This window comes from Oryctolagus cuniculus, chromosome 3, assembly GCF_964237555.1.
Source record: "Oryctolagus cuniculus chromosome 3, mOryCun1.1, whole genome shotgun sequence".
Classification (NCBI taxonomy): domain Eukaryota; kingdom Metazoa; phylum Chordata; class Mammalia; order Lagomorpha; family Leporidae; genus Oryctolagus; species Oryctolagus cuniculus.
In genome coordinates this window covers 33189645-33216704 of record NC_091434.1, presented here as the reverse complement: position 1 = coordinate 33216704, position 27060 = coordinate 33189645, and the positions used below count along the sequence as shown (strand labels likewise).

The following is a 27060-nucleotide window of genomic DNA, read 5'->3' as shown; positions in this document are numbered from 1 at the left end:
AGTTCACAATTGATCATAATGATAGGTCTAAGAGTCAAAGGGATCACACAAACAAGACTAGTGTCTGCTAATAATAACTGATAGACTCAAAAAGGGAGAGAATGATCCAACATGGGAAGCGGGATACACAGCAGACTCATAGAATGGCAGATGTCCTAACTAGCACCTTGGCCTCAGAATCAGCCCTTAAGGCATTCGGATCTGGCTGAAGAGTCCATGAGAGTATTTTAGGCATGGAAAGCCAAGACACTCTGCCAAAACAAACAAACAAACAAACAAAGAAGATCTAAATGAAAGATCTCTGCGAGTGAGATCCCAGTGGAAAGAATGGGGCCATCAAAGAAGGAGGTAACTTTCTCTGAAGGGAGGAGAGAACTTCCACTTTGACTATGACCCTGTCAGAATAAGATTGAAGTTGGCGAACTCAAAAGGCTCCATAGCCTTGGCAACTCATGACTAGAGCCTAGGGAGATTACTGATGCCATAAATAAGAGTATCAATTGTTAAGTCAACAACAGGAGTCACTGTGTACTTACTCTTCATGTGGGATCTGTTCTTAATGTGTTGTCCAATGTGAATTAATGCTATAACTAGTACTGAAACAGTATTTTACACTTTGTGTTTCTGTATGGGTGCAAACTGATGAAATCTTTACTTAATATATACTAAATTGATCTTCTGTATATAAAGATAATTGAAAATGAATCTTAATGTGAATGGAATGGGAGATGGAGCGGGAGCTGGGAGGGGTGCGAGTGGGAGGGAAGTTATTGGGGGGGAAGCCACTGTAATCCATAAACTGTACTTTGAAATTTGTATTTACTAAATAAAAGTAAAAAAATGAAAAAAAAGAAAAGGATTGACATTAATTATTTTTTAAATGTTTCATGGAATTCACCAGTAAGCCCTCTGGTTCTGGGTTCTCTTTCTTGGGAGATTTTTGATTACTGATTCAATTTTCTTATTCATTATTAGATTGCTCAGCTTTTATATCATCTTAGTTCAGAATAGGTAGGTTGTACGCTTCTAGGAATTTATCCATTTAATTCTATATTATACAATTTTTGGTGTATTATAGTCACTTGGAATCCTTTTTATTTCTGTGGCATTAGTTGTAATTTTTTTCTCTTCTTGATTCTATTTATGTTTCTCTTTTTCCCTGTTAGTCTGGCTAAAGTTTTATGAACGTTGTTGATCTTTTCTACTAAGTCTTAGTTTTGTTTATTTTTCCATTGCTTTGTAGTTTCTGTTTTATTTAGCACTACTCTAATTTTTAATATTTCCTTTCTGTTATTAACTTTGGGCTTAGTTTGTTTCAGTATTCCCAGTTTCTTGATGTGTAAACTAAGTTGTTTATTTGTGATCTCTCTTTTTTAAATGAGGCATTTATCACCATAAACTTCCCTCTTAGGACTGTCTTTTCTGCATCCTGCAAACTTCAGTATGCTGTTTTCATTTGCACATGTGTTGAAGTGTTTTCTAATTTCCCTTTTGGTTTCTTTTTGATACATTGGTTATTCAAAATGTGTTGTTTGATTTTATATTTTTATTAGATTGTTTTATTATTCTTTCTGTTACTGTTTACAGTTAAATTTTATTATGATCAGAAAAGATACTTGATATTATTTCAATCTTCTTAAATTTTTTACAACTTGTTTTGTGATACAACATGTGGTCTATCCTGGAGAATGTTTCATGTGATCATCAGAAGAAGGTATATTCTGCTGTCACTGGGTAAATTATTTGTGTGCACCTCTTAGGTCCAGTTGGTTTATAGTATTTTTCAAATACTCTGTTTCCTAACTGACTTTCTGTCTGATGGTCTATCCATTATTGTAGGTGAGGTACTGAGGTCTCTTAGTATTATTGTGATGCTTCCTATATCTTCCTTTTGTTCTGTCAACAACTGCTTTATAATTTTCAGTGCTCTAATACTGATGGATTGACTGAATTGAATTTTATCACTATATCATATCTTTCTTGTCTCTTGTGTCAATTTTTTACCTAGAGTCTGTTTTTTTTCTAATGAAGATACAGCCATCTCTGATCTCTTTTGGATACTATATACATGGAGAATTTTTCCTTTTCTTCTGGCTTGTGTGTCATTAAATCTAAAATTAATATTTTGTAGATGGCATAAAGTTACATCTTTTTTAAACCCACTCAGAAACCTTGTTTACTTTTATCTATTTAGAATTATATTAATTATTGATAAAGAAGGACCATTTTGCATTTTGTTAACTATTTTCTCTTTCCTGAAGTTGTTTTGTCTCTCCTTTCTTCTTTTGCTATGTTTCCCCTTTTCTTTTGTTCTTTCTTGTTTTGTTTTTATGTACTGAAATGATTTGACTTTTTTTTTGTGTGTAACTCTATTGGATTTTTTTGTGCTTACCATGAGGTATACATAAAATATTTTAGTTGATAACAACTTAACTTCTATTGCATACAAAAATTCCTGCTATTAATTTCCACACACTTTGATATCACAATTCACATCTTTTTATATTATATATTCATTAACATATCTTTCTATTCACAGCTATTCTTTTTTTAAAAAGATTTATTTATTTATTTGAAAGGTAGAGTTACAGGGGAGGCAGAGGGAGGGGATGAGAGAGAAAGAGAGAGAGAGAGAGGTCTTCCACTCCCCGGATGGCTGCAATGGCCAGAGTTGTGCCGATCCAAAGGCAGGAGCCAAGAGCTTCTTCCAGGTCTCCCACATATGTACAGGTGCCCAAGCACCTGAGCCATCTTCTACTGCTTTCCCAGGCCATAGCAGAGAGCTGGGTTGGAAGTGGAGCAGCCGGAACTTGAACTGGTGCCTATGTATATGGGATGCCGGCACTGCCAGCAGCGGCTTTACCCACTACGCCACAGTGCTAGCCCTTAGAGTTAGTCTTGTTTGACTTTCATATCATAATTAAACGCAATTTGTAAGTCATTGTTTCAGCAGCACAGTATTTTGAATTTATCTTTCTATTTACTTTCATCAATGAGTTTTTCTGTATAGTATTCATGATTGGCAGTTTTTTCTTTCAGCACTTTAATCCAATTTCTTTCTGACTTAAAAAAATTTCTGCTGATAAATCAGCTTATAGTCTTTTGAGGGCTACTTTGTAAGTCACTTTACTCTTGTTGTTTTCAAAATTCTGTTTTGTGGGTGCCAGCATTGTGGTGTAGCTAGTAAAACTGCTGCCTATGATATGGGTATTCTACAAGGGTGCACTTCATGTCCCGCTGCTCCACTTTTAATCCAACTCCCTGCTAATGGCCTGGGAAAGGCAGCAGAAAATGACCCAAGTGTTTGCATCTGTAAAGTCCATGTGGGAGATCCGAATGAAGCTCCTGGCTCCTGGCTTTGACAGTAGTTAGGAGACCCTCCCTCTCTCCCGTCCCGTAACTCTGGCTTTTAAGTAAGTAAATAAATAAGATTTTTTTAAAAAGTCTTTCTTTCAAAAAATAAACAAAAAACACAAAATTCTGTTTTGTGTTTAACTTTTGATAATTTTGTTGTAATTTAACTTGGTGTATATTTCTTTGAGTTCTTCTAATTTGAGGTCTGTTGGTCTTCCTATACCTAAATATCCATTTTCTTACCCAGATTGGAGAAGTTTCAGCCACTATTTTAAAAAATAAGCTTCCTGACCCTTAACTCTCTTTGGTTCTAAAATTCCTGTATTTCATATATTGGTCTACTTGATGCCATCCTAAATGTCCCTTAAGCTCTCAACTGTTTTGATTTCATTTTTTTCCTTCTCTGACTGTACAATTTCAAGTGCTCTGTCAGTAAGTCTGCTGATTCTTTTTTTCTGCATGATCTTGTCTACTGTTGAACTCCCTATTGAAATTTTCATTTCAGTTGTTATATTCTTCAGGTTGAAGATTGGGGCTTTTAAATTTTTTTTTGTTTGTTGAAATTCTAATTTTGTTTATGTATTGTTCTGAACATACTGAACATCTTTCTGATGTTATTAACAACTCTGTCAGGCAATTAATTTGACATATTTCATGAGGGTGCATTTCTGGAATTTTATCTTGTTTCTTTGTTGAATCATGTTTCCTCAATATTTTTTCACTTATTTATTCTTTGTGTTGATATCTGCACAGTAAAAACATAGCCACATCTCACAGACCTCAGGCATCATACAGATGAAGACCTCCCGACAACCAACCTAATCAGAGATTCTGGGACTTCACAAAACTCCCAGCTGCCTCTGTTGTTCTGAATAGCCTTTAGATATTTAGAGTATGGTGGTCTGTCAGCTCTCTGAGAAAGGTGAGACAGAAGTTAGTCCCTTGGACAGCCTCAGACGACTTAGAATGCTAGATTCACAGTCAAACTGTTTTCCTCCTATGTCAGAACCTGGGATCTGGGTTTTATTCTCCTACTTGTTTACACTAAGCCTGGGGAGGAGTCTTGGAAAATGCTTTCATGCTAGTCCAAAACACCATCTTTGTTCTCAAACCATGCTCTCCTAAACCTATCATCTCTTCTCATCACTGAAGCCCATCAATGGATGACAAAAAGGGATGGGAGAAAAGTTGGAAAAAATTTAGGAAAGTTATACATAAACTTTTGTTCTTAAACGGGAGAAAAAATTAATAAGACAAAAAACTAGGGGATTGTTTCTAAATTTTTCAACACAGGAACAAGGAATAATAGATACTTTTTGACATCTAATTTTTTAAATGGTAAATTAAAATAAGATTTATTTTATTTATTTAGAAAGCAGGATTAGAGAGAGAGAGAGAGAGAGAGAGAGAGAGAGAAATCTTCTATTGGCTGGTTTACTCCCCAAATGACTGCAACAGCCAGAGCTGGGCCTAGTCAAAGGAAGGAGCCAGGAGCTTCATCAGGGTCTCCCACATGGTTGCAGGGAGCATTAGCAGGAAGCTGCATTCAAAGCAGAGTAGCTGGGACTCAAACCAATGCTCTGGTTTGGAATGTGAGCATCCCAAGTGGTGGCTCACTTGCAGTGCCACAACGCCCACCCCTCATAGTCTCTTGAAATCTTATCATCTAAGATCTTGATACTGAGTGACTTTATGATTGTCCAAAAATGATTATCAGGTTTGCTGTTTTATTATTATTATTATTCTTATTAAACCTGTGGTTATCAGATGCACCTGAGATAGAGCTAGAAGCAAATAACATAACTTAAACCTTAATTTAATTTTTTTATTTTCCATGTCATCATCGGTGTGGTTTTCACACTTGTATCTCCAGTTAAGGTTGGTGTAGCTTTGATAAGCATGCATACATTTTTTGTAAATTCTGAAGTGTGCTTTTATAATCTATGTTGGAAATGGCTAAGTGGAGTTTAAAGCAAGATCCTATTTAATACCAGATTGAATAAGTATACAAGCTTAATAGAAATATGAATGAGGAGTGGTATATAATGCAAAACAGTAGCCTTGAGGATTAACATAGATTCTTGTATTTATAGGTCTCTCAGAAATAAGGCTATTACTTGTACAAAAGAAATATAATTATAAATATAAATCTGAATCATTATTAAGTATAGAATATTATAATAAAAGATGAGTACCTTTTGTTGATATTATAAACACAGTTGCAGAACAATATATATATTTCCTACAGAAACATCTCAGTGGTTCCACTGAAATGTAAGTAGAAGTAGAGGTGAATTTTTGAGACATATGTTTTTAAAATATTTTCTATAAAATTGGATAAAGCTAATTACATACTTAAATATTATCATATCATTTGAATTTAGACATATCTTTTTATTATTTTTATTTTAATGATATAATAATGCATTATATATATTTCAATGATATAATTATGCATATAAATATATCTCGATAAAGTTACTTAAAATGGCATGGATCTTTTAGTTTTAATTGTTAAGCTGCATTAATGTTGAAATATTATCTCCTAAGCATGTATAATAGATTTGGCCTATTATCTAAAATGCACAATTTGTGAGGGCTGACTCAACCCAACATTTTAGAAACTAGCAAATTTAATGAGCTCATTTGGAGAAACAACAATACATAAAACTAAGATGAAGATGTCAGACAGAAAAACTTTTCTATAAAGCCCAAATATTATGTGAAATTTCCAAAAAGGTCAAGTGGATTTTGACTTTGCTTTGAATACCCATCATGACCCCAAGGATATTTAGATAGAAATACAGTGGGTTGAATTTTGTGTTGGTTTAAAAATCAGGCACAAGGAGTTCCCATTTTCTTTGTCTCAGGCAGTCTGAGCATACTTCTGGCATCTTTGTGAACTTGTTTCCTCTAATAAAAAAATGATAACTCCCACTCCATTTACTGTAGAGCTTTTTAGAATCATCAGATACTTTTTTCACTGACTTGGCTTTACCAAGTTCTGCATAAAATTTACATTATCATGCCCCCAGTTTATAGCACTACAACTGTTCCGGGCACCACTGCCTCCCTATTTCCTTAAATTCATATACTAACATCCTAAACTCCAGTACCTCTGAATGTGAGGATATTTGGAAACGATATGTTTAAAGAGGTAAGTTAGGGATTGCCATTTGGTACAGTGGGCTAAGCCCCCCACCTGCAATACTAGGATCATTTATGGACACCAGTTAGAATCTTGGCTGCTCCACTTCTGATCCAGTTCTCTTTTAATGCACCTGGGAAACAGCAGATGATTGCCCAAGTGCTTGGGTCCCTGCCACCTAGATAAAAGACCCCAGTGGAATTCCAGTCTCCTGGCTTCAGCTTGGCACATTCCTGGATGTTGAGCCCATTTGGAGAGTGACCCTGTGCATGGAAGATCCCTCTCCCTCTCTCTACCTCCCTCTCTCTCCAATCTCCCTCTCTCTTTCTCTCTGTAACTCTGTCTTTCAAACAGTAAATAAATATTTGAAGAGGTAAATTAAAATGAGATCATTATGGTGGGCCCTAATCCAATATAACTGGCTATCTTTAGAAAAAGAAAAATTTAGATATAAACATACTCAATGGGAAGATGATACTAGGTCACAGGAGGAAAACGGTCATCTACAAACCAAGGAAACAGGCTGTAGAAGAAACCAGTGAGGCTGACATCTTGATCTTGGACTTTTAGTCTCTAGGAGCATAAGAAAATCATTTTTTAAGAATTTATTTGAAATTCAGAGTTACACAGAGAGAGAGGAGAGGCAGAGAGAGAAAGAGAGAGAGGTCTTCCATCCAATGGCTCACTCCCCTATTGGTCGCTGCACTGATCTGAAGCCAGGAGCCAGGAGCTTCCTTCGGGTCTCCCACATGGGTGCAGGGGCCCAAGGACTTGGGCCATCTTCTTACTGCCCTCCCAGGCCATAGCAGAGAGCTGGATCGGAAGTGGGGCAGCCAAGTTTCGAACCAGCACCCATATGGGATGCCAATGCTTCAGGCCAGGGCGTTAACCTGCTGCACCACAGGGCCAGCCCCAAGAAAATCACTTTTAAAGCCACCTACTCTGTGGTGCTTTGCCATGATAGTCTGCAAACTAATTCCCTAACTCAGGAATATTTTTTGGAAGGCCTCCTCTGATGCAGAAACACATCAGAAGGTTGTCCCTCATCTTAACACAAATCTCAATGATCATTATATATCCCAGTTAGAAATGAGACCATGTCACTTTGAATCAGGAGAAATAACTATAGTAAATGACTATTTTTTTAAAAAGCCTTCCGGATTACTCAATGAGCTGTAACTAACTTATGAAGAAGATAATAATGATGCCACTTATAATATAGAAATCTTAATTTTCTTCTAGAGAGAAAAGATCATTATTATCACCATTTTAAAATGATGACATCAGGCTGCCCAATGTGTATGATTTAGGGCTACTGACAATAATAATTGTAGTAAGAAAATGAGAAATATTTATTGAATGTTCACTATGTATTAGGTGCTATATTAAATTCTCACATAGTTTATCACTTTTATTGTTCTCAATAACCTTGAGTTGCCGGCGCCGCGGCTCACTAGGCTAATCCTCCGCCTAGCGGCGCCGGCACACCGGGTTCTAGTCCCGGTCGGGGCGCCGGATTCTGTCCCGGTTGCCCCTCTTCCAGGCCAGCCCTCTGCTGTGGCTAGGGAGTGCAGTGGAGGATGGCCCAAGTGCTTGGGCCCTGCACCCCATGGGAGACCAGGAAAAGCACCTGGCTCCTGGCTCCTGCCATCGGATCAGCGCAGTGCGCCGGCCGCAGCGAGCCGGCCGCGGCGGCCATTGGAGGTTGAACCAACGGCAAAGGAAGACCTTTCTCTCTGTCTCTCTCTCTCACTGTCCACTCTGCCTGTCAAAAAAAAAAAAAAATAACCTTGAGTTAAGTAATGCCAGCAATCAAGCTCACAGATACTACTGATGTCCGAAAGATTCAGTGTTCTGCTACAGCCTAGATAAATGGTAGCCGTTGGTCTTGGATAAAATTAAGTGCTTTCCAAGGCAGCCTGAGTCTCTAGCCATCTCTATGTCTATTGAGTATGAAAGCCTTACCTGATGGCATTTCTACATTGAAGGTATCCATAAGTTTTGTCAACAGTTCTTGCAATTCCTCTTCCTCTAGCTCATCCTTTCTCTCATTGACGTTAACTGCCTCTTTATTTTCCACAGATGCCAGGGCAAGACTGCCCATACCTGTAGGAGCAATTTGCGAGATGTCTTGCAGCAGTTCCTTCTGGCAAGTGGGTAGGGAGCTAACGTTTTCCTTTGACATCTTTTGTGCTTGATTTTGCACCTTTGTGCTTTGCAAACTCTTCTCTGACGATTCTGGATCTGGGAGAGCATGCTTCACATATGCTTGACTTCGGAGGTTTCTATCAATCATGGCAGGGTTAGAAAGAGATTCCCAATCTAAACCATTCTCAGTGGTGATCTTGACCTGGGAAGAATCTTCTCTCTTTAGAAAGTGTTCGGCTGAAGAATGGCTAAACCTGGACTCTCTATTTTGACAGGAAGAAGATGAAGGATGGTGTGGCTGCAACATATCCTAGATTTCAAAAAATTATGAAAGAGTTATCATTTACCTAACTTTATCATAATGCATTGAATTTCAATATTCCAATAAGAAAACTACTGCAAGAATTTTTCTAAATTCATTTTATTAATTTCATTTTGTGCTGTTAATTTGCTGTTAATCTAAAGCTTTCTACAAGATTGGAACAGCTCAGATTCTAAGATATCACATAAAATATAAACAAGAAATCTGGGAAAACTCTGAGCTTTTAAAAGCCCAATTCCTAAAAATATTATTAGAGATTATTATGCTGAGATAAATAAGATATTCTCAAAGAGACAAATACATATGATTGTTGTTGTATAAGGTATCTAGAGTAGTTAAATTCATAGAAATGGAAAGAAAAATCATGCATTTCCTGAGGCTCTGGAAAGGGAAAAGGAGAAGGGGTTGGTTCAGAAGAAAATGAGTTAAAAAGTTATTATTTATTGTTATGAAAATATGTTTTTCCAAATGAAAATGTTTTTGAGGTTGATTGTATGACAATGTGAATATACTTAATACTACTAAGCTATACACTTAAAATGAAAAAAAGTTTTGAAAACAGAAACGTGTGTTGAATTGTTAAATAAAAATTATAATATTAAAACATGTTCATACAGATCTGTCTGGCAGGTGTGTTATGGGGAACATCGTAATAAGCAATAGGCACAAAATTCAGAGATGTGCTCTATATGAAGCACAGCTCTCAACCTGCAGTTCTGTGTGATTCCCAGAACATTGGAAATTACCAAGACCCTTTTAGGGTTCTGTGAAGTTAACACTGTTTTCAAAATGATATTTAGATATTATTTGGCTGTTCATCTTATTGACATTTCTACTGATGGTACAAAAATTAACAGTAAGTATAGCTGTTGTTGTCTTGGCACACCATCCAACAGTCCTAATAATCAGTGGATACTTCACCATCACACATCAGCAGTTGGAAAAAAAGCCAGTTTCATTGAGAACATATTTGACAGGGGCTGGCATTGTGGTATGTGGGTGACACTGGCATCCCATATTGAAGTGCCAATACAAGTCCCATCTAGTCTGTTCCTCATCCAATTTCCAGTTAATGTGCCTGGGAAGGCAGCAGGACATGGCCCAAGTGCATGGGTCCTGCACCCACGTGGTAGACCTGGAAGAAAATCCTGGCTCCTGGCTTTGGATTGGCCCTGCTCCGGCTGTTGCAGCCATTTGGGGAGTGAACTAGCTGATGGAAGACCTTTCTCTCTGTCTCTCCCTCTTTCTGTCTGTAACTCTGCCTCTCAAACAAATAAATCTTTAAAAAAAATCTCCAATGCACACCAAAATACAAAGTTTTCCCCTTGTGACAAAGAAAACTTGACAGATTAGTTAGTCTGACTTGGGTATCTGGCAAACATTTTCCCAAAAATTGAACAAAATGAGAATGTTGTTGCAAGTAAAAGAATTAACAGTTTTTGTTGTCAGTTATAATAGTTAATGTTTCAAATAAAAATTGGGACTTTGGAAAATTTGCATCTGTCACCATAAACTTGATAGCTTTCTAATCCTTAAACATTTTTTTTTTTTTTGACAGGCAGAGTGGACAGTGAGAGAGAGAGACAGAGAGAAAGGTCTTCCTTTGCCGTTGGTTCACCCTCCAATGGCCGCCATGGCCTGCGCGCTGCAGCCGGCGCACCGCGCTGATCCGATGGCAGGAGCCAGGAGCCAGGTGCTTTTCCTGGTCTCCCATGGGGTGCAAGGCCCAAGCACCTGGGCCATCCTCCACTGTACTCCCTGGCCACAGCAGAGAGCTGGCCTGGAAGAGGGGCAACCGGGACAGAATCCGGCGCCCCGACCGGGACTAGAACCCGGTGTGCCGGCGCCGCTAGGCAGAGGATTAGCCTAGTGAGCCACGGCGCCGGCTAATCCTTAAACATTTTTCTGATAAACTAGTGGTGACATTAATGTATGTGATTTTTTATCTTGTACATAATGGAATGTGCATACTTAGAAAGTTCAACACAACTCCAAATGTCCAATTCTTGTTATAAAAAAACAATGTATGATGTTAAAAAAACACTCATGGGTAAAAAAATACATTCAAAACCAAACCAGCTACTGGCTTTTAATGACACAGTGTGAAATAGATATGGTTTCATATTCCATACTGCAACTATCCTTAAGAAGCTATAATTTATCAAGTTTTGCTGTAGTAGAAAATTATCTGAAAGACTATTAAAATACTCTATTTTTCAAGAGAAAATCTTTGTGAGGTCATATTTCTTTATGTGCTTCAACCAAAACATCTTGCAACAGACTGGTTGCTAAAAGTTATGAAAGTTCAGTTCTCTTTTATATTTAAGAGATTTGTAAAAATGCCCCTTCTAAGCTTTTCAAAGACCATATAGTTATTTTTAAAAGCTACATACAATACTTTTATAATTTTAATTTTTTTGGTTAATAAATATATTTCTAAGCCACTTTTCCCATATTTATTTATTTGTTTGAGAGGTAGAGTTATAGACAGAAAGAAGGAGAGACAGAGAGTAAGGTCTTCCATCCGCTGGCTTACTCCCCAAATGGCTACAACGGCCAGAGCTGAGCCAATCCAAAGCCAGGAATCTGGAGCTTCCAGGTCTCCCACTTAGATGCTCAGGCCCAAGACTTGGGACATCTTCTACTGCTTACGTAGGCCAAAGCAGAGAGCTGGATTGGAAGTGGGGCAGCCAGCCCACGTGGGATGCCAGCACTGCAGGTGGAAGCTTAGCTTGCTAAGCCTACAGTGCTGCCCCCCCCCACTTTTCTGCTTTAATTTTGATTTTGGTAAATAGTGACAGATAGAATTCACAGTAGCAAAAGCTCCATGTGGTCCTCAAAAATTTTAAGAATGTTCAAGAGATCCGGAGGGATTGGCATTGTGGTACAGAAGGTTAAGCTCCCACTTGCAACACCAATGTCCTATTTTGGAGCACTGGTTCAAGTTCTGGCTGCTCCACATCCAGTCTAGCTTTCTGTTAATGTGCCTGGAAAGACAGTGAAACATGATCCAAGTACTTGGACCCCTGCCACCCATGTGGTGTACCAGAATGGTGTTTCTGACACTTGACTTTGGTTGGACCAGCCCCAGTTCTTGTGGCCATTCAGGGAATGAACCAGCAGGCAGAAGATTGATCTCTCTCTCTCCACCCCCACTCTGTCAAATAAATAAATAAATCTTACGGGGAAAAAAAGAGAGCTCCTGAGACCCAGAGGTTTGAGAATCAATGCTGTAAATAGGAATTTCTTCCAGGTCTATGGTTTCTAGATGGTCACAAACCTGCTGTGATCCAGTGGTGCTGGCCTTTAAGAAAGGGTAGAATATAATCTGTTGTATTGAACTGGGATGAGATTAGGGCATGGGGAGAGGAGGGCAACAGAGGAAGCCAGTAAAGTGAGGAAGGACGTTTCGGGCTGCTGACCTCCAATGGCTGGGAGACTCAAAGTTACATTTATAGGTGGTCTACCTGGCCAGCATCTCCCATGCTTTATACCTGTAGATCCTGTTTCAGCTTCTGTAGCTTGGTCCATAGACTGTTCTGCTTAGTTGTGAGTTGGTGAATTTTTGCTTCAAATCTGCAACTTTTTTCTTCCTGGGAGATGTATATTGCTTGCAACTTGTCTTTGTATCTGTTTAACTGTTTTTTAAGGAGCCTGAAGAGAAAAGAGATTTGATTGATTTGGAAGGGCAAAAGGCTAGCATACTCCTAGAGCCCCAGAGAGCCCTAGTATGACAGACTCTGGGTCCTCCTTGTGGAAGAAGACATTGGAGAAACCTGTGCTGTGAATATTTTCTAACATTAATTGATACTATTTTATAGCATTTGTTTACCATATATAGCTGCCTTTTGTGTCCATTATGTATATATTCCACTAAGAATTTCATGGGCTTTAGAAATCTGGGAAGGGAGACTGACATTGTGACGCAGTAGGTTAAGCTGCTGCCTACAAAGCTGGTATCCCATATTGGAGTGCTATTGTGCCTGAGAAAGCAGTAGAAGATGGTTCAAGTACTTGGGCCCTTGCCCCAGTGTGGAAGACCTGAGTGGAGTTCCTGCCTTCTGGCTTCTGGCTTCTAGCTTCAGCCTGGTCCAGCCTAGGACTTTGTGACCATTTAGGGAATGAACCAGCAGGTGGATGAGCTCTCTCTGCCTCCCCCAATCTCCATAACTCTTTCACATAAATAAATCTTTAAAAATATATTTTGGAAAACTCAGCAGGCATGGTATGGATTCCTTTTGATGATATATCTTCTCTGCCTGCTTAAATTCAAATATTGTTCATGCAGTAACCTTTTGTCTAGAACACTCCATTCACAACTAGACACCCGACACATGACCAAGACCACAAAGAAACAACAGTGATAAACTTGGGGCTCTGTTTTGGCTTCTTTTTCCATCTGGTTGTTCATTGGCTTAACAATCAATCAAGCGGTTAGGGTAATTCTTGAAAAACATGGGGAAGATTGTGTCACTCCTCTGCTCAAAACCTTCTAGTGGTTCCCCTCCTTATTTAGAATGAACTGAAGTCCTCCCAGAGATGGAAAATACACAAAAAGGTGGCCAAGACCCACATCACCCCCATTCACACTTCCCTTGTTGACTTCAAAGGCTTTCTCTGGATCACTCACTGCCTTTTAGCCACACAGAGTGCTTGGCTATTTTGGAACACAGCAAGTGTTCTCTCTCCAGACTGTTCCTTCAACCACTTCTGCCTGAATGCTTTCTTCCTCCCTAGGTTCATGCTTGGTTCACTCCTTCCCTCCCTCCCAAGTTTGGCTTTTTTTTAATGCTTGAATAGATATATATATGTATGTATCTATATTTATTTGGATATATTTCATAATTACAACTTTAGGAACATGGTAATTCTTCCCACTATACCTGCCCTCCCACCCACACTCCCACCCCTCCTCCTCTTCCTTCTCCTAACAGCACATTTTTTTTAACTTTTATTTAATGAATATAAATTTCCAAAGTATGATTTATGGATTACAATGGCTTCCCCCTCATACCGTCCCTCCCACCCACTACCCTCCCCTTTCCCACTCCCTCTCCCCTTCCATTCACATCAAGATTCATTTTCGATTATCTTAATATACAGAAGATCAGCTTAGTATACATTAAGTAAGGATTTCAACAGTTTGCTCCCACACAGAAACATAAAGTGAAAAATAATAGATGATTTTTTTTAAATGATGATGAAATCAGATCAGACCTATTGTCATGTTTAATCTCAGTGAGAGGGCCGGCGCCGCGGCTCACTAGGCTAATCCTCCGCCTAGCGGCTCCGGCACACCGGGTTCTAGTCCCGGTCGGGGCGCCGGATTCTGTCCCGGTTGCCCCTCTTCCAGGCCAGCCCTCTGCTGTGGCTAGGGAGTGCAGTGGAGGATGGCCCAGGTGCTTGGGCCCTGCACCCCATGGGAGACCAGGAAAAGCACCTGGCTCCTGGCTCCTGCCATCGGATCAGTGCGGTGCACCGGCCGCAGCGCGCCGGCCGCAGCAGCCATTGGAGGGTGAACCAACGGCAAAGGAAGACCTTTCTCTCTGTCTCTCTCTCTCACTGTCCACTCTGCCTGTCAAAAATAAAAAAAATAAAAAAAAAATAAAAAAAAAATAATCTCAGTGAGAGTCAAGTTGGGAGTTGATAATTTCTTTTTTTTTTTCTTTTTTTTTTTCTTTTTTTTTACAGAGGATCAGTTTAGTATACATTAAGTAAAGATTTCAATAGTTTGCACCCCCATAGAAACACAAAGTGAAATATACTGTTTGGGTACTCGTTATAGCATTAAATCTCAATACACAGCACATTAAGGACAGAGATCCTACATGAGGAGTAAGTGCACAGTGACTCCTGTTGTTGACTTTACCAATTGACACTCCTGTCTATGGCATCAGTAATCTCCCTATGCTCCAGTCATGAGTTTCCAAGGCTATGGAAGCCCTCTGAGTTCTCCGATTCTTATCTTGTTTAGACAAGGTCATAGTCAAAGTGGAGGTTCTCTCCTCCCTTCAGAGAAAGGTACCTCCTTCTTTGAAGACCTGTTCTTTCCACTGGGATCTCACTCACAGAGATCTTTGGCCAGAGTGTCTTGGCTTTCCATGCCTGAAATACTCTCATGGGCTTTTCAGCCAGATTGGAATGCCTTTAGGGCTGATTCTGAGGCCAGAGTGCTATTTAGGACATCTGCCATTCTATGAGTCTGCTGAGTATCTCACTTCCCATGTTGGATCACTCTCCCCTTTATTTATTCCATCGGTTAGTGTTAGCAGGTACTAGACTTGTTTATGTGCTCCCTTTGACTCTTAGTCCTTTCATTATGATCAATTGTGAACTGAAATTGATCACTTGGAATAGTGAGATGGCATTGGTACATGCCACCTTGATAGGATTGAATTGGAATCCCCTGGTATGTTTTTATTTTTAATAAAGCTTTCCTTGACTACCCTCCCGGAAATGGCAAACTATAACCCCACAACCTCAGCCCCAGCACCACTCACTTCCCAACCGTCTTTCTTCATTTCCATGTCTAATTGCTACAGAGTTTCAAGAAATCTTAGCTTTTAGCTTGGTCTCCAGAACTCAAATTCTAGACAGTGCCACTATATGTTTTATTTAATATTTAGTTACATATGACTTTCTCTATCACTTAATTGCTTATTTTTCTCTCTATTCTGGTAACCATTTTTTGCTATATTGTTTATCACTGTGCCCAGACCCAGGCCTAAAATAGTCTCTGTCACGTAGTAGATAATTAAAATTGGCTGAATAAAGTAAAGTTCAGGCTTATTCTTTGAACAGTGCTACTGATGTATTTGTGGAATTTGTGGAAGCCAGCTTTCTGGTGTGAAATGCAACATTTACCAGGGTTGCAAGTTTTGAAATTTCTAATTGCCATAAAGCATCAAGAGGTCTTTGAATTAAATTTGAGAATGGAGCCTTTATATGGAATTCATTCATTAATCAGCCTCACACTGCATAAATTGTGGTGATATATTTTATTAGGGTATTATTGATGCATCTAGAGACGTGTTGTGTAAAACTGAATAGTTTAATGTAAAATAGTAACTTTGAAATAATTATTTTAAGAAAATTTTTAAATAATTAAATTTGAAAATTTCCTTTATAGTTCTACATTTTAACTTTCAATATTGCCTTTTTATTTCTATATCATTTTTTAAAATTCTAATTCCGTTTTTATTCTATGAAAAAAGATTTAAATTACTTTAAGATGAATTATTTTGGTTCTTAAAAAGTGTAAAATCTCCTTTTCTTTCTTTTTTATTTTTAACTTTTATTTAATGAATATAAATTTCCAAAGTACAGCTTATGGATTACAATGGCTTCCCCCCCATAACGTCCCTCCCACCCGCAACCCTCGTCTTTCCCCACTCCCTCTTCCCTTCCATTCACTTCAAGATTCATTTTTGATTCTCTTTATATACAGAAGATCAGTTTAGCATACATTAAGTAAAGATTTCAACAGTTTGCTCTCACACAGAAACATCTGTGGCTCACTAGGCTAATCCTCCGCCTTGCGGCACTGGCACACCGGGTTCTAGTCCTGGTCGGGGCACTGGATTCTGTCCCGGATGCCCCTCTTCCAGGCCAGCTCTCTGCTGTGGCCAGGGAGTGCAGTGGAGGATGGCCCAGGTGCTTGGGCCCTGCACCCCATGGGAGACCAGGAGAAGTACCTGGCTCCTGCCATCCGATCAGCGTGCCAGCCGTGGCAGCCATTGGAGGGTGAACCAACGGCAAAGGAAGACCTTTCTCTCTGTCTCTCTCTCTCATTGTCCATTCTGCCGATCAAAAAAAAATCTCATTTTCATGAGTTACCACAGAATTAAAAAATGTTTCTTATGTCTAAAACACTTAGATTATGCAGCATATCTCATCATCATATATAGACATATGTAGTATATACATACACAAAATCATTAATTCACTGAGCATCTACTGAATATTAGACATTAAGCCTGAGAACAAAAGTTTTCCCTCAGAGGAAACTTATGATTGAGGAGCCAGAAATTCTTTTAGAGGAATGCCAGTAGGTTACAGGAGCTCAAGGAAGGATCAGTTCCTTAAGATACAGTAAGAAAATGGTAGACATTTCCAATTGGCCTGATAAACCTGTAGAAAGTTAGATGCTGTTGGCTAAAGTATTGTGGTTTCTTTAAAAGTATGTTTCACAAATACACACACATGCACACACACAACCCATGTGATGTTATTCAAGGAATAAAATCAGACAATTAACAGTTAAAACTTAGTATGTCATTTTTGTTATGCTTAATTACTCACAAAGAATCAAAGTCCCTTTTTTAATCAATGTGTTGGAATCAGAATTTATCTGCTTAAAGAATTTCTTCCAAATTAAAAAAAAAAGAACATTGTAAAGTCTTTGTAGAAAATATTTTTTTATAAAAGTAAGGATATGTTGTTGATTTGTCTCTGCTGACAGTATTCCTGTATACACCCATGGTTCCTACCTTCTCTCCCTGTGGAGGGCAGTAATCGATTCCCGAGTCCTCCACAGTTCATTTTTGATGCTGACTATGGCCTAAAGAAGCAAGAAATGGATAACAGAATTTTTGGTTTGAATTTGACCCACGTTCCAAAAATTTCATGGTAACATGAACTACACTCTATGTTTGTGCTTATGAGTATGTCCAGGAACAATGAGGCAGAGGTTCACATATTCAAAGTACAGTTACACAATCTAATCCATATAAATTAAATTAAAATGTAGAAAAGAATAATTTTGACCCACATTACATTGCTGCCATCTCCTTCCCCAAAGGCAGCTACTAAAAGCAATTGGGTCTCATCGTCTCCCTTGACTGAAGCAGTCTCTCACCACTTCCTCTCGTCATCTACTTTAACTTTCTTGTCTTTTCATTGCTTCCTGCCTCAGCACTTACTTCGGGTCATCATTTCTCGTTGAATTCATTAAGCCTTTTGATTCATGCCTGTTGACTTAGCTTTTGTTTAGGATTTCTGCACCAAAACATGTCTGTTCCATCACATTATGCCTCCTGCACTTCAGTGCAAGAGCTTGTCCTGACCTGACCCAGCTTGGCATTGTGTTCCAAGCCTTAGCTCCTGTAGGTCTTCATGGCAGACTGACTTTCATTCCTTTACATTGGTAAGCGTCTGTGGCTATCCTTGGAAACTTCTCTCATCCCTGAAAATGATCTGAAGAGGGAGTGGCCACTTTAGGAACATCAGTCTGTGGGACCACCCTGACAGAGAGAAAGGCAAGAGTCATTCAAAGAAACTGACTTATACATGGACTGGAAGTCACATTGGTAGCTGGCACTTGTTTTTTGCGGCCTCTCTGTATTTATTTTTGCCTCTTCATTCTAATGTTCAAACAATTGCCACATGCTTAGCATAACCTGTGAAATAGTGAAATTTGAAAGACTAATATGGAAATATCAAACAAATTTTATATAAGTATTATTATATGTTACAAGCAATTAGGAAGTATTTCAGGCTAGCACATATGGACCTACCGTGTTATAACCATAGAATAGGTGTCATGGTTTCTTTAGTAACTCTTGACCAAAGAATGTTAGGCTGTTTCCAACATGTATCCTTGTGCCCAGGTGCAAGGTTCGGGGGTGTTCAGCTTAGTAGATACTACCCATTTGCTCCATTTGGGCACATATGTGCCCGCACATGCACACACATTTGAAAATGCATGGAAAAAATTCTGTAAATACATACTCCAAGAAGATTACCTCTGGAGAATTAAGGACTGGACCTGAGTTGGGAATTATGGTCAAAAGGACCTTAGCTTTACTGTTTAATATCTTACAAGGCGAGAAAATCCTGTATTATTTATAAGGTTACAAAGTTTTAGTCAAAAGAAGAGAAATGTGCTACACATGGAAGATAGGACATAGCAAGTTTAAAAATGGAAAAGAGGCCCTGAGAGGTAAAAAGGAAAGGGGAATAAATAAGGAAAACAGAAACCCCAAAACCTCTTCAGTTTCCCTCAGAACTCAGAAATGTGAGCAGGAAAAAAAGTTCATTGTGAAATGTCTTTTCTTTTGATGTCCTCTTTGATTCGAAGCAGGATATAGAGTAGCTCTTTACTTGTCTTCACACATGTGAGTCCAGCTCTGTGGAGTACTCTGTAAGAGTCATTAGGTGTCTTCAAGTGGCTTAGTCCACATGAGCTGATGATTAAAGGGGCCCACAAGTCCAGAAGGACATTGCAAAGAGGCAGCTTTCTGGGCTACGCAGCCCTGAGGAGTCACAAGATGAACTCTCCACTCACACTTGTACCAGGGCAGCTGCAATATGGGCACTCTAATTTCCCTTTGACGATGGAAGAGTATCATAGGTGATCATATTCTTTAAGATCAGACTGTACTGATGACAAGGACTTTACAAGAATTATTGCTTTTAAATGACTAAAACTTCAAAAAAGGAAAAAAATGGGGAGGGGATCGTCAAAAGCATAACGTTTCAGTTGCAGAAGTTAAGAAAGTTCTGGAAATCCTCTATTCAATAGAGTATCTGTAGTTAACAATACCATACTGTATACTTAGTATTTTTTCAGAGAAGATCTTTTGTTAGGTATTCTTAACCACACTCAGACACACAACAAAAATAACAGTCGTAGTGTGAGAGGAAATTCTGGGAGGTGATGCATATGTTGATGGCCTTCACAGTGGTAATGGTTATACAACTGTATAACTATTCCCAAACTCATTGAGTTGTGTGTCTTAAATATGTACAGCTTTGAACAATTTAATCATACCTCAAATATAAAAAGGAAAACATTGCTGTATAATATGTTAATAAGTATTATAAAGCTATAATAAGTCAAATAATGTTTTTATTTAAAAATAAAATGAAAAGCAATTGAGCTAAGTAAATAGTTGTAAAGCACATTCTAAATGGTGACATTTTTAGCACATATTGAAGAAACTGTTACACAGAAATTGACAAAGAAAAATCTATTTAAGTAAAAAGTAGGACTAGGGAGCTACTTCCATGTCCTGTCATTCATCAAAATAAAAGCCAGATCGATTTAAAAGTTGGACGTCGAGATAAACCATGTTAAAATAAAGCACAGCTAAAGGGTTATTTGATTTCTTAATGGGGAGATTTTTCACAGCCTAAAACTGCATAAAGAATTATAAAGGAAAAGATCAATAGCATTTTCATAGGAATTGAAATCATCTATGTGGGGAATCACATTATAAATAAGACTAAAAGGAAATAACTGGGAAGAAAGATTTCCCAAAGTTAAACTTAAAACATGAAAAAAATTAAATGCATTGGTAAATCTGGGGTAGGTATTTGGCCTAACAGCTAAGATGTTGGCTGGGATACCTGCATCCTATGCCGGAGTGCCTGGGTTCAACTCCAGGTTTCACTTCAGATTCCACGTTTCTGCTAATGTGCACCATGGGAGACAGCAGATGATGACTCAAGTAGTTGAGTCCCTGACATCTGCATGGGAGATTTGAATTGAGGTCCAGCTCCTGGGCTTTTAAAGAATGAACCAGTAAATGTCTCTCTCTGTAGCTCTCAAATGATGAAATAAATGAACAAATACAGTGATAAATCAAACTTGAATAAAAATGGAGAGTCCCAACAGAAGGAAAAATATGATTGTCTTCCAAACTATGTGGGGAAAAAGATTCATTTCACTTATAATCAGAGATATGACCTAAGGCATATAAAGTATATTCTGTGCTTAAAATTAACAAAATCCAAAACATGGCAATAGTCAATATTAACAAGGATCAGGTGAGATCCATGCTTGCATTCACTGCAAGTGTAATTTATTATTTTTTTCTTTTTTTTTTTATTTTATTTTATTTTTTTTTTTTTTTTATTTTTGGACAGGCAGAGTGGACAGTGAGAGAGAGAGAGACAGAGAGAAAGGTCTTCCTTTGCCGTTGGTTCACCCTCCAATGGCCGCCGCGGCCAGCGCGCTGCAGCCGGCGCACCGCGCTGATCCGGTGGCAGGAGCCAGGAGCCAGGTGCTTTTCCTGGTCTCCCATGGGGTGCAGGGCCCAAGCACCTGGGCCATCCTCCACTGCACTCCCGGGCCACAGCAGAGGACTGGCCTGGAAGAGGGGCAACCGGGACAGAATCCGGCGCCCCGACCGGGACTAGAACCCGGTGTGCCGGCGCCACTAGGCGGAGGATTAGCCTAGTGAGCCGCGGCGCCGGCCCTATTATTTTTTTCTAAAAGGCAATTTTGCCATTGAGCTCAAAAAGCCTTAACATGCTCCTTCCAAGTATTCTTCCTGCTTTGATTCCACTTTACAAATACATGCTAAGGCATTAATTGACTCTTTGAGGCAACTGTGTAAAGAATAATATATAAGGATTTTAGAAAGAAGCTCTTAATGGTGGAATAGGGATGGAGCTTACTGCTGCAGCCTAGGGGAAGAAGGTTAAAACAAAAGTGGAGAGAGTACAATCTCAAGGAAGAGTTAGGTAGAGGACAGCAGAGGAAACTCCATGCAAATTAGAGGGACACTGTGGACCTACGTGGAGGGTGTGGACACCCACAACTCAGGACTTCAGCAGCTGAGAGCCTCAACACCAGCTTTCAAGTGATGGGAGATCAGACTATAGCAGCCCAAGCTACTGGCGATAAAGCTTTGGAAAGAGCCAGGTGTGAATCAGGCTTGGAGCCCTGTGGGGACAGTGCACCTGCCAACCTAGAGGGGAAAAAGGGGGGGCACATTTCTCTCTCCCCAACTACACAGTACTGGAGTACTGTAATTTGTTGATAGAAGGTGGGTGCCGTTTTGGACATATGTAACAGCTGTGCCAGCTCATGTCCGCATGTCCAGCAACCATCTGAGATGAGATGCCTGAGTCTGGCTGGGAGAATTGGCAGGGGGCTGGGAGCTCATGCCTATGGGAGTAGTGTATGTCAGGACTGTGAAAATACTGTGGCTCTATGGGAGGGCACAGAGTGTGGCTAGGACTTTGGACAGTCACTTTGGGCAGCTCCACATGCTTGGGGATCCCTGATTCCCTGGTGAGGGTCATTGCTACAGGATCCAGGTTTACACAAGGGGCTGCATGGATGCTTTATTTTGGTTCTTGTGGCAGCATGGATGAAAATTGTACCCACCAGGGCTAGCACCCAGGCATTGGTTTCCTTTGAGGAGAGGAAGTAAGCATATCAAAGCTTATGGGATACAGCAAAAGCAGTGTTAAGAGGATAGTTCACAGTAATTGGTGCCTACATCAAGAAATTGGAAAGTCACCAAATTAATGAGCTATCAATGCATCTCAAGGACCTAAATAAACAACAGCAAACAAAACCCAAAATTAGTATGAGAAAAGAAATAATTAAAACTAGAGAAGAAATCAACAAATTTTAAACAAAATACAAAGATCAGGGAAACAAAGAGATGGTTTTTTGAAAAAATGAACAAGATTGACACTCCATTGCCCCAAGTAACCAAAAAAGAGAGGCAGAAGACCCAAATCAATAAAATTAGAGATGAAAAGAGAAAGGTAACAACAAATACCAAAGAAATAAAAAGAATAATGAGCAATGAAATGCCAACAGATAGCTGTATGCCAACAAATCAGGAAACATAGAAGATATGGATAAATTCCAGGACAGATACAACCTACTTAAATTGATCCATGAAGAAACAGAAAACCTAAACAGAACCATAACCAAGATGGAAATTGAATCAGTAATAAAGACCCTTCCAGCAAACAAAAGCCCAGGACAGATGGTTTCACTGTTGAATTCTTATAGACATTAACAGAACTAACTCCAATTATTCCCAAGGTACTCAGAGCAACTGAAAGGGAGGGAATCCTCCCAGACTCTTTCTACGAAACCAGCATCATCTTAATTTCTAAACCTGAAAAAGAACTACAGAGAAAGAGAACTACAAACCGATTTCCCTGATGAACATAGACACAAAAATCCTCAGCAAAATACTAGCCAAACAAATCCAACAGTATATCAGAAAGATCATTCTCCCAGACCAAGTGAGATTTATCCCAGGTATGCAGGGATGGTTTTTCATTCTTTACAATTTTTATTTATTTGAAAGAGAGACAGCCAGAGAGGAGAGAGGGAACAAAGAGAAAGAGAGAGAGAGAAAAATTGCTCACTCAATGGTTCACTCCCTGAAACAAGACAAGTTGAAGCCATGAGCCAGAAACTCACTCCAGGTATCCCATTTGAGTGGCAAGAACCCAACTACTTGAGCCAATACCTGCTTCACCCTTCAGGTTTCACATTAGCAGGAAGTTGGAATCAGGAACACAGCCAGAAACACAGGCACTCCAATAAACAGGCAGATGTAGTCACTAGGACATATGCTCATTCCCTAATCGACTTTTAAAACTTGTTTTTATTAAAAAAGTTTAATAAAGATGTGAAAATTATAAATACTAGGCAAGCATTGTGACCAGTGGGTTAGCCATCAGTTGGGATGCCCACATCATATATTGGAGTGCCAGTTCAAGCATCAGTTGCTCCACCTCTGATCCAGCTTCCTGCTAATGTACCTGGAAAGCAGTGGATGATGGCCCAAGTATTTGGATCCCCTGAAATCCACATGGGAGACCTGGATGGAGTTCTGGGCTTCTGGCTTCAGCATGGCTCAGCCCTGGCTATTGTAGGCATTTGGGGAGCAAACTAGCAAATGGAACATCTCTCTCCTCTAGCTCTCCTTCTTTCTCTGTCACTCTGCCTTTCAAATACATCAATAAATCAATAAATCTTTTAAAAATTGTATATAATTATGGGGTTTCATGAGATGTTTTGTTATATGTATACAATTCGCATAGGTCTAATTAATGTCTAATCATTAGGAAAAGGATAAATATACTTAGCTTTTCAAGCACTTAATGTTTTGTTATAGTGACAACATCCCCAAGTCCTATCTTCTAAATGTTTTTTGAGAGAAAAAACAGTAAACTGACATTGTCTATCTTTACTCTACTGTTAGTAGAACCCAAGAACTTCTTACACCTACTTTGTATCACAGCAAATAGTAGTAGTAATCTAAACATACAATAACAAAAGAAGGGTAATGTCAACAATATTATGCCAATTTAAATAAAAATTATATGACCATTAAGATGTTTTTAAAGAATTATAATGACAATGAACATGCTCACGATATAACTTACATTGATAGAAGCATAAAGTCAATAAATTTTTCAGATTATCTAAACTAATTTTAAAGTGTTTACAAGGAAGGAAATATACCAAAATATGGTTATGGTTATAAGGGTTATGTATAAGATTGTTTGTAATTTTAACTTTATTCTGTTCTGACTTTTCTAAATTTTCTACAATAGTCAGCAAATTATGATTAGAGAGAGCAAATTATTTCAAAAACATATTCTTAGGTTTTTTTCTCATCACATTAACATTTTGAGAATATCTGCCAAACTAGGGAATGATTGTAAATGGTCCAGATGAATTGTGCGCTAACAATGTTTCCTGTCCCTTTCGAACTCACCTGTTGCTGGGGATTGCGGTCATGCATTTGTTGAGCCTGAGATATCCTTTGAGGTGTGTATTTGAAGGGTTTCATGATTGCTGTTTCCACTGGTCCAGCTGACCTTACATATAATGGTACTTTGGAACTGTTGTACCGAACAGAAAGCCTGTGGTAAAGTAGATTTTTTATAAGAAAGTTCAGCAATTTTTAATTATCAGGTATGAGATTGAGGAAAGCCTTTTTAGAAAATGTTAAATCAGTTGTTGAAACTAATATATATCCCCCAAATAGCAATTAAATAGTCCAATTTTTTATGGTATTTTCCAGATGGCTTATTTAATCGACAGCTAATATCAGCAATGAAAATTCCATCTTCCTCCTCCTTGATCATCTGGAAGTGAGAACAAAAAGAAATTCAAGGATAATGGCAGAAAACCTCTCAGGTCATCTTGTCCAGGTCAAACACTGCAGGATCTAAGCATAAGTATGTGTTTATGATGTCATGTCTGGAAGAGCATAAAATTAACCAGATTAGTTTAAGGTCAGGCGTATTCTATTTTATATTGTTTCATTTTGCTTCATTCATTTGTTGAAAAATTATTTTTAAATCATCTTACCATGTTGAATTACTGCAGATAAAGAAAACAACTAGAAAGCAGAGTACTCCTTGCTCATAGAAAAGCCACATCTAACAGTCAAATATACAATCAATCAGGTTTGACATATTGTGATAATTTCTACAGGATGCAATGAGAGCACAGGAAAAGAATGATTGTTCTGTGGTGCACTCAGTTATATCATTAAAGGAGGGAATTTTGAGATAGAAAACCAGGGTAACCTATAAATTCTTTGTTACACATCTTTTTAAAATTTTTTTTGGACAGGCAGATTGGACAGTGAGAGAGAGAGACAGAGAGAGGTCTTCCTTTTTTCTGTTGGTTCACCCCCACCCCCAATGGCCGATGTGGCCAGTGTGCTGTGGCCAGCGCACCACGCTGATCTGACACATCTTCTGAGTGACACACTCCACTTCTATCTGAGGTAATTTTAATACCTTGAAGTTGTTCCGTGCAGTCTTAGTTCAGGCAGGTATAGCAAAATAACACATGCTAGGTGTCTTATATAATAGACATTTATTTTCTTGCAGCACTTGAGACTGGAAATCCAAGATCAAGATACACACACTGTTTTCTGAACTCACACAAACATCAAAAACACACATTGAATTTGCTTTTGAAACAAATATGTAGCCATTCCATACACATTATTTGTAACTTGCTTTTTTCTCATGAATGGTAAATAACTGTGAGTAAAGCAGGTAGGAGACAAAATTTGTTCTTTTAACTAGATTGATGGTGTTATTTTGTATTCTTTTTTCTTTTTTAAAGACAGAGTTACAGAGAGAGAGACAGAGAGAGAGGTCTTCCAGCCACTGGTTCACTCCCCAGATGGCCACAACAGCCAGAGCTGCGCCAATCCGAAGCCAGGATCCAGGAACCTCTTTGGGTTCTCCCACGTGGGTGCAGGGGCCCAAGGACTTGGGCCATCTTCTACTGCTTTCCCAGGCCATAGCAGAGAGTTGGATCAGAAGAGGAGTGGCCGGGACCAGAACCGACGCCCATAAGGGATGCTGGCGCCTCAGGCCAGAGTGCTAACCTGCTGCGCCACAGCGCTGGTCCCCCTTTGTATTCTGTGTTACATGTGTTCTGCTATTTTCCAACCACAAGACCCTGTTTCTTGTTTATAGCCTTGGCCATTCATGCTACAAGCAAAATTCTCATTTACTCTATGGTAGTGCTTTCTCTTCTATATGGTAGCATCCCCAAAATAGATCCCAGCCAAATCTTGTGTGTATATTAATATTTAGTTGATATTTTGTCCAAGCCAGTGTCTCCGCATTGATTGTTCCAATAGTTCTCTCCTCTTGAACCAAATTATCATTTTTCTCTTTATTAACTAATTTCTTTCAACATACAAATATGTTGTTATTTATCTTATCATTATAAAATAATCTCTGAACTTAGTCATCCAACAACTTACACTATCTTTCGATTCTTTGAGATTTAAAAAAAAAAAAACCTTGGATTTTCTTATTTGGTATCTTTAATTCCTCAACACTCTCATTTTATGCTTTTCAAATTTGTTTAATTTTTCATTTCATTTGAAAGGCAGAGAGACAAAGAGAGATACAGAGACAGAGAAAGATCATCCATATGCTGGTTTTCTCTTCCAAATGCCCACAACAGCTGGGGCTGGGCCAAGCCAAAACTGTGAGCCCAGAACTCAGTCTGGGTTTCCTCATACAAGCGGCAGGAACTCAAGTACTCAGGTCATCACTACTGCCTCTCACAGCATACATTAACAGGAAGCTGGAAACAGAGCTGGGAGTCAAACTCAGACACCCAGATATGGGATGTGTGAGTCTCAAATGCCCACTGCCCCATCTCTCTTAGACTGCCTGTAGTCTGACTTTTTCTACTACTACTGTCCCACAGTGCTCTTTTAAGGTAATCACATATCTTCTCATTGTGAAATGAAAGGTGGTTTCTTTTTTTTTTTTTGTAATATTTACTTATTTATTAGAAAAGCAGAGTTACAGAGACAGTGGGAGAGGAAGTGGG

At 38.9% G+C, this 27060-nt stretch overlaps 1 protein-coding gene across 1 annotated transcript in view; it reads right to left on the bottom strand.

Moving 5' to 3' along the window:
- The window catches only part of DYTN (dystrotelin), an 87600-nt gene that overhangs the window by 6135 nt on the left and 54405 nt on the right, over positions 1–27060 (bottom strand). The window contains 4 exon segments of the mRNA XM_070071596.1: positions 8468–8960; positions 12467–12626; positions 17462–17532; positions 24458–24605. Coding sequence (XP_069927697.1) covers positions 8468–8960; positions 12467–12626; positions 17462–17532; positions 24458–24605 — 872 coding nt within the window.